General features: G+C 44.2%; 1 protein-coding gene and 1 long non-coding RNA gene across 3 annotated transcripts; both read right to left on the reverse strand.

The window, feature by feature from the left end:
- Positions 1 to 6,126: 6,126 nt before the first annotated feature.
- HOXD4 (homeobox D4) lies at positions 6,127 to 7,700 on the reverse strand. Of its 2 annotated transcripts, none has more exons than XM_068169828.1 (2): positions 7,091 to 7,700; positions 6,127 to 6,708 (listed from the first exon to the last, which is right to left on the reverse strand). In XM_068169828.1, exons 1-2 carry the CDS (start codon positions 7,497 to 7,499, stop codon positions 6,383 to 6,385), a joined length of 735 nt encoding a protein of 244 aa, XP_068025929.1. In that variant the 5' UTR covers positions 7,500 to 7,700; the 3' UTR covers positions 6,127 to 6,382. The 2 variants fall into 2 exon arrangements, with proteins under 2 accessions (XP_068025929.1, XP_068025930.1); XM_068169829.1 differs by having other exon boundaries at positions 6,130 to 6,687.
- Positions 7,701 to 8,902: 1,202 nt separating this feature from the next.
- On the reverse strand, positions 8,903 to 13,529 carry LOC137458149 (uncharacterized). Its single transcript, XR_010991578.1, has 3 exons — positions 12,979 to 13,529; positions 11,698 to 11,724; positions 8,903 to 10,948 (listed from the first exon to the last, which is right to left on the reverse strand). It is a non-coding gene; the product is annotated as an uncharacterized lncRNA (long non-coding RNA).
- Positions 13,530 to 13,871: the final 342 nt, after the last annotated feature.

Genomic DNA, 13,871 nt, shown 5'->3' on the forward strand with positions numbered 1-13,871 from the left:
ACTACTGAAAGAAAGCAGGAAAGCAGCACCTTCTCCACCGGCAGCAGAATTAAGACATCGTAGAGGGGAATGAAAAAATAGTAAGGAAATGTTAATCCTTTGGCTGGTGGGACTCCAGCTTTGCGCGAATTTGTCTCTAGTAAAGGATCTAAGACTTCTTCAATCGGAGCATATGTTCATAGGGCAATAAAACAGAAAGATTTACAGTCTCCGCCCGCCCCCCAGCAGCCTCGCACCCTTTCAGGAATTACTTATGATGATTTATAACAACAACTCCGGCAATTGTCAAACTGATAAAATAGCCCGGACTATATGCTGGAATAAACGCTCTTATGAAAGGGCTGCGATTTATGTTCGGGTCCATTTTATTGGTGGGGTTTGATTTCTTTCCCAGACCAACAGGATTATATAAAATTTCATTGATAAAAATATAGGTGTTCTCGTCAAGTAGCAAATCTGTTCCTTAGTCACTATTAAAGCACATAAACATTTGTCATCTTTGAATAATTGAATTAATGTGTTATTGTTTGAATGTATAATTCATAACATAGGAAACTTCGTCTCTGTCCTGCCACCGAAACGGAAGTAATAAAAAGCTACAATCTAGGGTTTTTCAGATATCATTCCAGCAAGGAATAATGAAGAATATCCTGTTTACAGAAAGTATTTCCAGCTGATTCTGTGATTTCACAGGGAAAGCTCAGCTTCATTGTCCATATTCTGTGGAATTTATCAAGAGCGACTTTGTGTGAAAATGTAAACCCGGGGTTCCCCCTAGTCCAGGCTATTGATCGAGGGCTTGAAAGGCGGGGTACCCGCTCCGGGGGCTGGGTGAGCCCGGGTGTCTCCGCAGACCCGCGCAAGGCGGCGAGGCTGGAAAGAGATGGATGGCCGCCGGGGCAGGAGCGGGCCGGGGACCGACGGAGCGGGGCCAGGGCAGTGGGGCCGGGGCCGTCCGGCCTTTGTGAGGGCGGCAGCGGGGGGAAGACGCACTCGTCTTGGCTCCGGCCCCGCTGTCAAGAGGCACGGCAAAATTTACGACTCCGCTGGCGAAGGAGCTGAGGGCCTTTCTCCGCCGGTTGGACCGGGCAGAGGCTGTCCTGACAGCCCCATTGTTCCTTCCGCGCCTCCCCTCGCAGGCGGCCGCGGGCAGCCCCGCCACCCCGCGAGGCGGTCAGCCTGCCTCCTCCGCGGTACTCCGCGGTGCTCCGCGTTCGCCCTCTTCCCCCCGCTCCCTGGGAAGCAAAGGTCATCGCTTGCGCCCGGTCCGGCTCCCGGCCACTGCCGAGCTGGAAATCAGGAAGCAGCGTGCCCTATTTGTCACGCGTTTGACAGCTGAGTTCATTAAGGCTTAAATAACAAGGAATAAAAGTAAAAAACATTTACGTACCGGGCGTCTCTTTTCGGCAGCTACCAAAGAGCTAGGTGTGCAGAGAGAGGGACTGCACCCTTTGTATATTATATTCATGGGATCTCTTCAGTTTTCAAGTCTGATAGAGTCCTTTGCTTGGCAGATTAATGACGACTCCGTGTTTCTTAAGGGACGTGCTGAATTAATTATTTCGCAAATCACGTGGTCAGGACTTGTAGAAATCTATTCTTATCATCTTCCTTGCACTTTGAAATTCTGCCTGTTATGACTGTTCCTAGCAAGATTATTTTGGTCTCTAGGCATAGAGAGGGGAAGGGGGGGAGGGAAAGAGGAAAGAGAATCAGGGGAAAGGGCTGACAAACATGGCCGTTGGAAGCGATGTGTCTCTGCACTGAGAGGTCCCCATTTACTGTACTGTACAGTGAGTGGGGTTTGCTACTGACTCTGCCGTTCCTCTTCATTCTTACCTTAACGACTAGTGGTGATATAATATACAGAACTGTACTGATGTATCGGGACTAACAGGAGGAGCCATTAAACAGGAGAGAGAAAGTATTGTCATAAAATGTGCCTCGATATTTAAACTCAGCGAGTGTGGGCTTAGAGGCGCACCCACATCCTACCCTCCGTGCACTCCAGACAGTAAGGGCACATGCCATATTCTGTGCACCACACTTCTTTCCCGGGCTGAGCAAGAAACTGTCTTTCTGGAATAATGTTTTGACCACGTTCCAGGAGAGGACAACTCCTCAGTGACAAATACCTATGACAAAAATAGTGCAATCGGCTTCTTCTGGCCAGAGCTATGTGTTACCGTCTGATGTGCTTACGCAGAGGAGAACAACATGATGCTTGCCTTAGGTGCAAGGGAAAGTTTAAGCTCCAAGATTGTGTTTTCTTGTCATCTTTCATTTGTATCGGCTGAAAAAGTGCAGCCTACTGCTCAGAGAAAGAACTTGCTGCATTTAAATTTCAAATTTCCATCTCTTGTTGGAATTGATTCCTTCCAGGACTCACCTAAAAGGCACACATCTGTGTGAAGATCGAGGTGACTTCAGGTGTGGTTCCCTGCCTCCTACTACACATGCATAAATCCACGAATCATTCTAGGAGGGTTTGTTAAATGTAAAGTAGTAGCAAATGGATGACAGGCACTTTGCAGCCTAAATGTAAATATAGACTCCAGCTTGTCCTAGAGTCACACCATTATGGCTGGGGCAATCAGAAAACCTGTTCAAAGGGACATTTGGAAGGATGCTATGCAGATTCACTCATCTTTTGACACTGTAATGATGGGAGGGACCAGCATTTTCACAGAAGAGAGACCCACCTTGTAAGGACTGTTTGGTCAAGGTACAAACCAGAATCTATTTTCTCTACACCTTTTATTATTTCAAATGTATATGGGGAGCGTACATCAAAACTACAGGCCACAATTAGTATAAATAACGCTTTAATCAATGGCAGCAAAACATTGTCAAATCTAAAAAAAAAAAATTACACTTTAACAGAAATGAGAGTATTGCTGTGTAATGCAATGGTTTAACAAAGGCTCCAATGCACAGCGTTTCATCCATGATAAACAAAATTAACCACAAAATAACTCTGGAGAAAGGCTAGAAAACAGTCAAAAATAAACTTCAGATTCTTTTTCCACAGGAGACAATGACCAGTGGGTGCTCCTGGTCGTTATCACAGACATTCATGACCCTTCAGACCATTGGCAGTGGAGAACTGTTTATTTTGATACTTTACACTTCCGAGCTTACAACGCAATTACAGCTACACAAACTTAGAGTGTCCCAGCCTCATTCAAAGGGGGTTTGCCAACCTGGTTGTAAGATCTGTGTCTGCTGAACCCAACACTCGTCCTGGAGGTATTAACATTTCAAAAGACAATGAGAACAAATTCTGCTCTCAGCTACATCCTTGTTTGACTTCAGTGGGCGGAAGAAGAAAATCTGGGAGCAGAATTTGTCCCTTTAACTTCAAGAGACATCTCGGTTGATAAGAAGCACAATGCAAGGATCTGTTGATCCAAGGCCATTATTTTCCAGAATTGTACTGCAGATGTCGAAGTTGGTAGCTCGTTCTCTCTCATAACACGTTTGCCCTGCTCCCAGACAACTTATCACAGACCTTAAGTGATCAGTGGGGGTCCGGGAAGAGAATTTTCAAGAAGAGCAGATAGAAAAGTAGTGTTGGGTTGTTGGGTGTTTGCTTGTTGGGTTTTGGTTTGGTTTTTTGGTGGGTTTTTTTTTCCCCATTCCCTAGATTTGTAGGAAGAGCAGAGGAGTGCTTTTGGACAAGCCTGGAGACGAAAGGCCTCTACCACAGGAACTGAGTGTAAAGAAACTTGAAAACTTGCCTCAGGAATTCCCTCTTCAAGCGGTGCTGCTAGCTGCTCTCCATGCCAGAGAAAGGGAAGGGTAGTTTGGGTCCAAAAGGTTAAGGGTTTAGAGGTCACTCTTCCCGGCTGAAATACAACTAATCGAATAGAAAATTTGTCCTCTGGGTGAACCTGTTCCTGCAATTTAGCCGAACTTCAGTAAAATACCTTTTCAGCTTCTCAACGTGAAAGCGTCAGAAAAAAAAGACGTCTTTACTATGTATGAACTCGGTGCTTTTTGTCATAGAAACAATGACGTGAATAATGCGGGAATATCCATCTTTAATATCACGACGTGGAGATATTCAAGTATTGCCATGTGCAAGTCTGAGAACTGGGCTAACCCTAAGGAAGAACAAAGAGTTTTCTCCAGAATCTAAAACAAAAGACCAAATCTTAAAGACACTTTGCAGACTTCTGGGGATGAGAAAAGGAGAGAAATTAACCGCTGGCCGCAGTTAATGCTGCCGAATACACTCCTGTTGAAAAGTTCGCCTTTTATTTTTTAATTAATTCAACGCTCATTTTGGTCAGTCGTTTCCTGAATGCGCCCAGAAAACAGTGAGTCCTCGGCGGGAGCACCCAGCTTGGAGACGGGCATGTTAACTCACTCCCTGCTCTTTCCACCTCCCTTCACTGCTTGCTTTGGATTTTCTTCTTTGCCTCTTTTCTCTTTAAGAAAGGGATTGCTTCTTTACAATTTCGATGATATGGCCCCTCTCCTAGGTTGCCCTGAGGGTACAGTAGATAAGGGCTGAGATTTCAAATCGCCTGAACAGAGATGCAAATGGCTGAGGGAGCTGGTTTAGCTGGATTTGGTAGTTACAGCACACTAAAACTTTGGCACGATGCAGTCAGGAACAAATCCTTGGGTATTAGAGCAGCTCTGCTCCCATCCAAGCCTTTCCCCTTTCCTTGAAAGCAGCTTGCTGAGATTTCCAACAGTTGCAGCCATGTGTCATAGTTTGCTTGAAAACAATCATTATTCTTAACAACAACAAAAAAAATCAAAACAAACCAAAACAAAATAAAATAAACCCCAGGCAAAATCAACCCGACCCCACAGACCAGAACAATCCTTGCATAAAATAAAAAAGCAATCCACAGACCTTGTCTTTCTTGGGGGAAACAAAGTATTTTAAAATCTAATTGAAAGAACGCATTCAGCTTTCAGATTTGAATGGAACAAGTTATATCAGAAATCATAATTTAAACAATTTTTTTTTTCACTGTTGGTTTGTTGGTTGGTTGATTGGTTTTTTTTTATGCTGCGTCTTTACCCACCCCCACACACCCCCCTCCACCTCCCACCCCCATTTTAAAATGAGGTATCAATGGTTTAAAGCGCAGAGTTGAGCAGAGCAGACTTTGGAAACAGATTTGAAGCCCGTTAGCCCTGGATGGCACACTGCAAGGAGCAGGGACACTTTTCCTATTCACAGAGAAGGGGGGTGGGGGGGAAAAAAAAAAAAAAAAAAAAGGACAAGAAAGTTGTGTACGTTCAAGACGAGTAAACATACATGTGTTCATGAGACTGAGAAGGAGAAATTATGTAATTCATTCCCCTCTTTCACATTTTTGGTTTGACTGTTTTTCTTTTATCTTCACTCTTCTACATAACAAATAAATAAATAACACTATCAGTACATAAAATAACCCGTTTTCACTTAATTCCTATGCACATCTTCGGAGTTGTTATGGAAATGAACAAGTATTTTCACTACACCAAGGAAGGTAAAGCAGCACAAAAAGTTCACAATTACCAGTCTTTATGTTGAAATATGCTATAAATTTCCTGTCCTCAACTTGCCCAAATACATCCTCCCGAAATTGCAAGGGATATAAAAGACAAAAGTATAAATCCCAGAATAAAGCATCAGACCTTCACTTCCAAATTCAAAACTGAAACACAGGACAGTTTCATTTTCAATGATTTATTACTTTTTATGGACAGGTCTCGTTTAATATTTTCCCAATTCCCACTGCCTGCATGATGGTTTTGCGTTGTTTGTTTGGTGGTTTGTGGTTTGTTGAGTTTTTTCCTCTTTCTTTCTCTCTTTCTTTCTCTCTTTCTTCCTTTCTTTCTTTCTTTCTTTCTTTCTTTCTTTCTTTCTTTCTTTCTTTCTTTCTTTCTTTCTTTCTTTCTTTCTTTCTTTCTTTCTTTCTTTCTTTCTTTCTTTCTTTCTTTCTTTCTTTCTTTCTTTCTTTCTTTCTTTCTTTCTTTCTTTCTTTCTTCCTCTCTTTCTTTCTTCCTCTCTTTCTTCCTCTCTTTCTTCTTCTCTTTCTCTCTTTCATTTATTTTCTTTCTTTCTTTCTTTCTTTCTTTCTTTCTTTCTTTCTTTCTTTCTTTCTTTCTTTCTTTCTTTCTTTCTTTCTTTTTCTCTCTTTCCTTCTTTCTTTCCTTCTTTCTTTCTTTCTTTCCCCCATTTTTAGGTTGTGCTAGCAGAGGCAAATAAAATACAGTCCAAAGTATCTTCATTGTCTCCTTTGTAAACAGTACCTTAAAGAAAGATGACATTTTCTCGAGTCCTTAGCTGCTACATGCAGGTTCTGCTTGGGCAGTGTCAGTTATGTACAGTATAGGTCAGAAGCGAAGGATGAAATGGAAAATTTCACCTTTTTTACAAAGTTGTTAAGTCAGTTTGATGGTCCTTGGAACCAGTCTGTAAATGGGGGTTTGAAACAGAGGAAGAAGACCTGCCCTTCGTGTTGGGCAGTTTGTGGTCTTTTTTCCACTTCATTCTTCTGTTCTGAAACCAGATCTTGATCTGGCGCTCAGAGAGACACAAAGTGTGGGCTATCTCGATACGGCGGCGCCTGGTCAGGTACCTGTTAAAATGAAATTCTTTTTCCAGTTCTAGGACTTGCTGTCTGGTGTAAGCTGTGCGGGAGCGTTTAGGTTCCCCTCCGCTGTAATTGGGATTCACTGGGAAAAAAATATGGAGAACTTTACAAAGCTAATCTTGACTTGCCGGTTCGACTTTACAAAAGAAAATCTTATGAGCTGCGAGCATGTGGCCGGGCTGGATTTATCCCAGTTGCTTTACAATGGACGGGTTGCTCTCCCCCTCATTTAAGGCAGGCGCCACAGGCACACGCAGCTAGGTAGGCTGGGAGCCTTTAGCAGGCTCTTAAAATGGAGTTTTCTCCTGCACGGCAAAGCCCCGCATGGCCAACGGCCTATTTCCTCAGCAATAAAAATTTATGGCGAGTGTAATTGGCTACCTCGGCTTCAAAAGCTCGTCCCCGAGCCTTACAGGGACTCAGCGAGCGTCGCTGCGGACGATCGGAATCAGGGTAGAAGAGCAAAGTAAGAAGAGGATCCTTACCCGAGTTAACATGGACTTTCTTCATCCAGGGATAAACTACTGCTGGCTGCTTAACTGCTGACCCGTTTGGGGCTTTGAGGGCCGGCTGCTGGCTGCAGGCTCGCGGATTGGGCATTGGAGGCGGTGGACAATGCTCTGCTGGGCCGGGGAAGTGGCTCGCCGGACCGGATGGCTCCTGTCCATGACCCCGCGGCTGCACGGCAGAGCCTTGGGCATTGCTACAGCTAAAGGGCTGTTCGCTGTAGTTTGACCGTGGGTAGAGTCCCTGGTGCTGGAAATCAGAGCCCTGCGAGGCACTGTAGTACTCGGCCCCCTGCTCTCCTAGGTAGCTATTCTGCAAATATTCCTCGCAAGGAGGAAATTTAGGATCCACATACTTAGAGTTCACCATATACGAACTCATGGCCATTAATTTCTGAAGGTAGAAAATACTAATTTTTCTCGTGTTGTCTTTTTTCCCCTGCCATAGAGCCCTCCTACTTGCTGTCAACTGAATAAAGTTAGGCGGGCATGTGACTGGCCCGGCCAATGGGGAGCCGGGAGCCGATCACCGGATTTCTCCGCAGCTCAGCATTTCCACCGATTTCACTCCATAATATCCCTGTAACCGACTGACCCTCCCCCCCCCCTCCCCCACCTTCGTCGGGTCGCACCCCCAAACCAGGTACCAGAAGTGTAGGGATGTTCCCGGGGAGGCGGCCACCCTCCTGGCCCGCAGGTAGGGCCAGGCTTTTGTCTGAGCTGGCTTCTCCCATCCCCCGTGGGTGATGCCCCACCATCTGATTTACCAGCGATCACCACCGGGGTTTGTTACCTCACCTTAAATAAAATATCGAAAGAAATACGTGAAGCGAGGAGCTGAAGGAGGGTTAAAAGGGAGGAAACTGATAAGGAGGCGAGGTAAAGAAAAGCCATCAAAGAGGGTAATATGACGTACAAAAGATCTGTCCTGTCTTTGTCTCTCAGAGGTCATCCAAAAGTTACCAGAATTTAGTTCTGCTGAATTAAATTAGGCAATCAGTAACTCCTCATTCACTTTGAAGCCTCAGTATATGTATGCATACGTATGCGTGCACACACACAAATGCACATGTATATGTATAAATCCATACATCTATGTATTTAAAATCATATAGGTGTTAGGCAACTATTCACTTTTCACCGCTAAAGCTGAATCAATTGAACTCGATAAGGCATTTAATTAGGTTACAAATTTATGTTTAACGAGATAATTTCGGTCTTCATCATCAATATAATTCTTGGAGCACAAATAAATACATTTCAGTGAGGTGAATGTGGCTTTTGCTGCTGTCGTAAATATTTTGATGCGACCTGGACCTTTGACAGGAAAAATTTGCTAACGTCTGTCATATCAAGCTAATTTATGAGTGCTTTTTCAAAGATTCATTCACTGATTGGTAGATATTTTTTTTTTCCTCCAGAAAATTTGTAACTTCTGGTGAGATTAACTGTTCAAATTCACGGTCTGTCAGAAAGAGTTATGACTGAACGACAACTGAAACTTTAAAAGAAGTCCTAAAACCTAGCAAATAGGAGTGAGGCAGCAAAACTTTTGTAATTTCTGTGTTTTCAGCACGCACATGCCTTTTGATTCCGTCAGTATTTTAACTTCTAAACATTTGCAGAAAGGTGAAGTTTTTGCATCGACCATATATTCCCCTAGAATCGAATCTGTGACTATATGAATATCACACAAATTCGGTTCTACAGGGTATATATAGACAACGTAATAACATTCTGTTTTCATCTACAATATAGCAGCTCTTTGCAATTTCCTTAGTCCTTACTGTCTTCTGAGGAATGCAAAGTATTCTGCTGGGACTCAGTTCTGAAATACGGATTTGCAGAAAGATGGGATTTCAGAAAAGTTTCACGCTTGTTATTATGGCTTCAATAATGCTATACGACTCTCCATCAATTTATAGCGACGAATTTCGCCTGCCAAAATCTCAGAAAGACCTGCTGCTCTCGTTAAATGCTCTTCCGTTTACATCCTCACTACAGAAAACGGACTTTACTGGTCAAATTGCGCTATTTAGAATAATAATGGTTAAAATAATTTAGAGAAAAGTCTTTATCTACTTATGCTAACAGGAACCTGGAGAGGTTCTTCATAATTAGAAATCCCTCCCACAAAACAGGAGAAAAAAAATTAAACAGAAGTGAAACAACCGGCAACAGAAACATCAATTGGTATTAAAAAACAAAACACAAAAAAAACCCAAACACAAAAAACAACACCACAAACAAAACAACGAGAGAGAGAGTGAAAGATTAAAGGCTGTGGTTAGTTGCTCTCGGGAAGGAGAGAGTTTCCAAATTTACCTTCATCCCATTATGCTGGTCTAGCTATTAACCCCCGCAAGCTGCCTGCGAGCCACAGCCTCGCACCCTCCCAGGTTCTCCCCGCCGTAGCGTTTATGGTGAAGGGCAGGGCGAGAGGTCAGCCGAAATCATTTACAAACATATCACAAAGTTTCATTATTTTTACTTTGTCGACAGCGGCACACAGGAGTACAAAAGTTCACGAATTGTGTCTGACCCAGCTCCTCGCTGCTGTCCTGCGGTCAACCTCTTCTCCTTCCACTATTTAAACCAGACACCATAAGGACAAATAATGGTTCGGGTGTGATACATCCAACCACTGCAGAGGGCAGATTTGGGGGTGTTGCGTTTATCCGAGCGATGTCTACCGGTTTGTTTGCCTGCCTCTAATTCCCAGCTGCCTGATCTGGGGGATGCTATTTTAAAACATCTGCTTTCTTAGCACTGCGGTGGCGTCTTCTTCACAGCAAGTGCAACTCGGAACGACTTTGTGTCCCTAATCTCTGCCCCTACACTTGATTATTCAAATGTCCACACAAGTATTTTGAGAGGCTCGCCCCATATTCTCCTCCTTTCTCTGAGGGGAAGGGGAATACCTCCCCTCCGGGGAGGGCATTAACTACTCGGCCGAACTGGCAGGGTGACAGCCCCCCTAAATCGAGCTTGCATTTGGTGAAGCCCCCGAGAGCAGAGAAGCCCACCAAGGGCAGCCTGGTGAGAAGATATGGGGATGGGGAAGCAGCAGCTCCCTGCGCTGCTTAATACCACGCATTTTCATATTTGTTAGACGCTGTGACCTGTGTTTCACCTTATTGCACGACTTGCTCAGACAGGTCAAAGCCAAAGAGTTATTGATGAACAAAAGCATTATATATCCACCTCCTGTTCAACTGCCCATGCGAAATGCTTTTGATCTATCAGGCTTTTTGTATTCTGGTTCATAATCAGTATGCTGAACATACATTGGCAGAAAACAAGTAATCCACACATTTAGGGCCGGCCCTGAAATAAAATGCCAATGGCATCTACATAGAGAAGGGCTGAACTACAAGGACGAAGGGGGGGGTAGGGGGAGGAGGGAAATTTACCTATGGAATACAACTAAAACTGCAGTGCTGAAGATGATTATTTGGTTCGTATTTAAAGGTTTCGAAAACAAATAGCTCAACATGAGACAAAAAGAAAAGAAGAAGCTTGGCACAAGCGCTGAAAGAGATTATTTATCAGCAAGCAGGGAGAAGAAACAGAGATAAACGCAAACAAACACATCTCTGCTCCTGTGCATGTTCCCGGTCAGAGTGGGTCTCTCAGAAGCACAGAGGGTATGGTATATCTAATGATTCTCCAAATATCACAGGCTTTCTTTTCCTCTTTCGGAGACAAGCCAGTCTCAGTCTGAAGCACCAGAACTCAGATCTTCACTGCAGTCAGAAAGGTTCGACAGCATTTTCTGCCACACGCTGGTCTGCTGCTCTCCCCTCTGTCCCCTCAACGCAGCTCATGCGGAACCATCTAGGATATGAAAACCCCTAGAGTAAAAGGTTGCTCTCCTGAACTCCAACGCAGGATTCCTCCGTGCCTTTACAACATTTAAATCTGTGTTTGAGTCTCCCTTGCCTGGAGAGACCTAGCAGCAGAGGATCAGCGCTACCGCCCAGCAGGACCCGGCTGCAGCATGGGCTGGCCAGCGCTGAAGCCTCCAGAGCCCGCGCCTCCTCACTCACCCTTTGGCCAAGCTGTGCCAATGGAGGTTAGCGGTAGACGTCAGGCACAGCACTGGTTTGGATCCCGTCTGGAGGAAAGGGGAAGTAGCCAAGGCTGTGAAGCAGCGCGATATGGGGTGACCCTCCCGGGTTCTGCGCGGGGAGGCGCTGTACAGAACCTCTGGGCCACCGCGGGGACCTGCTCAAGGCTGCAGAGCGTCTGAGAGCAGGGGGACACCTGTGCAGCCCTAAGAGAAATCCTCAGGAGGCTGCACGTCCACTTGTAACGCTAATCAGGATTACGACACAGTACCACAAACCAACTTCGCAATAACCTTCCATGCTGACCAAGTGGGTTGGGGTTTTTGTTTGTTTGGGTTTTGTTTGTCTGTCTTGTAATTTTGTTTTGTTAATTTGTTTGTTTGTTTGTTTGTTTAATGGGGGCAGAGATGTTATACAGGGATATATCTGTTTATTTGTTTTAATTCTTCCAGTCTGAAGCAGAAAAATGAGATTTTCAAGCATCACAAACTCTACAAGAAATAAGAGGTTACTTACCATGGATATCCTTCCATGCTGTCAAACCTGTTGCAATAAAAATGTTTGTTACTCTTGTATTCCACATACGGGTGATATTTCTGAAGAACAGTTACAGACTGTTTGACAGATGAAGGCAGAAAGAAGCTAGTGGTAAATCCTAGCAGCAGCGGAGTGGTAGGGTGGAAGCTCCTTTCAAATGAGCACCACGTTGTGTTCAAGCATGGGGTTTATGAACACATGCTTTCTCTGTGCTTAGGGTGTGATCTTTCACTTTTAATGTTCACAGTCTATATTTTATACCAGGTAATTTCTAAAGGGATGGAAAGTCAGATGACCCTCTTTCACTGATGGGAAAAAGAATTACAAAGGCTCTGCTCTTTTTTCCTTTTTTTTTTTTTTTTTTTTTTTTTTTTTTTTTTTTTTTTTTCCGCCTGTGGCAATCCAGTCACTTACAAATTAAATGTTCAGATCACCTTCGCTAAACCATCACCCATAACATGTCACAATATGCCATGAATCATCGTATTCATATTAAGGACAGAAAGAACTACAGTTTTAAAAGAAAAAATATCTGATTACTCTAGGATAGGTCCCCTTTAATCTCATCTGTTTAACCTAACAGTAGCCACGAGACATGCGTCTTTGTTTGCATTACAGAAGGATAGATTTGACTTGAACTTTCCTTGAATAATTTAATAAGTTAATTCAAATATCGTGTTAAAGAAAACAAAAATACATCCTCAGTACGAGTCTCCTGAAATGCACCATATATTTTAGAGTAAAATACTAATACTGGGGAATTATTTTCTGTAAGCGATTTTCCATCCCTTCTATTGCCTTTCGACGATATCTTGGAGAGTTATTGTATTGCACACAGAACAATTGCCTCGGTATCAATAGTTCACTAAAAAGAGCTTCCCAAGGCTACATTTGTCAAAAAAATATGTCGTTTCTTCCCGCTCTGTGTAGCATTCGGAGTTTGCAAGGACAGTGGAATAATATTACCATTTCAGTTCTAATGACTCTTGTCTCTTTACTTTCTTATATATACATAATATAGTAAAAGGTTAGCTTCAAACAAGATGCCCCATTAAAGTCCGCAGTCTCAGGCGGGGAGCAATCTGCTCCTTCCTGCTCTGTCCTAAGCCACCTGGACTCTACCTGTCCATTCTCCCCAGAAAAGCTGTCTCCACATTCTCGGGCCGAGAAGCTCTGGTACCCCACTCACACGGAGCCTCCAGGGGTACGAAACGAGCCCGGGTGCGGCGGCGGCAGAAGGAAGGTCGGTAGAGGACTTACTGCGTGCTGTCTCCGCGGCCGGGAGGCCCCGGGAGCAGAGGTGTCTGTACGGCCGCATTCCCGCAGACGGTTCCCTGCTAACACTTTCCCGATTACTGCTTCCAGGAACGAAAGCATCTGCACTTGTATGCTCTTAAACTAATTTATGGTGGGAATTATATTTTGGCTTGTCAACTCTCGAGCCATAAACCAAAGTTTATTGGGATCACGTGCTTCTAAATAGCCACTCAGGACCTATCTCTGTGGAGCCATAAATAACCTTCAGCTTTAAACTTTTATTCGCTAAATAAAGGCTGGCTGTATATGTCCTGTACAACAGGACTGGGTCGGGGTAACGGGCATGGGTGGAAGGTCAGCTCTGCAGCGTGATGCCGGCCTTTTTGAAAAGCGTGTTGCAGGGAGAGCTGCTGAGAGGGAGTTGGAGATTTCAAAGTGTCCTCCAGAAGGAAGAACGGTGCATTTTACCGTGGATACCGCTCAAACCTTTTTTTGCATCTCTTAAGCGATAGGGAAGACCATGGTCAGGGGAAAAAAAACAGAGGTACTACAGGAAAAGGGGAAGTACCTGTCTCCCTTGCAGGAAATTTTGTAGAATTTTGGTCAGACGTCCCTGGAAAATGTTTTTGACTCTTTCACCTCCTGAGCTGTTGTTCTTGTGAGCTCTGCCAGGGGCTAGTCAAGCACCCGAAGGATCTTTGCAAGTTACCAAACTGCTGGAAACAGCGAGGACACTGAGCTTTGGAAAGGGAGAAAGTGTGAAGCCTGCCACAATAAGATCTTTGAGGACTGGAAGTTTAGGGAGGGTTATAAAACAATAAAACAGTCCTGGTGTGAAGGGACCAGGGTGTGAGTTAGCAAATGAGAATTTCAAGGAGCCCAAGCACAGGAAGTCA

Source organism: Melanerpes formicivorus, unplaced genomic scaffold (assembly GCF_026170545.1).
Source record: "Melanerpes formicivorus ecotype bairdi unplaced genomic scaffold, bMelFor1.0.p_v2 SCAF_226, whole genome shotgun sequence".
Lineage (NCBI taxonomy): Eukaryota > Metazoa > Chordata > Aves > Piciformes > Picidae > Melanerpes > Melanerpes formicivorus.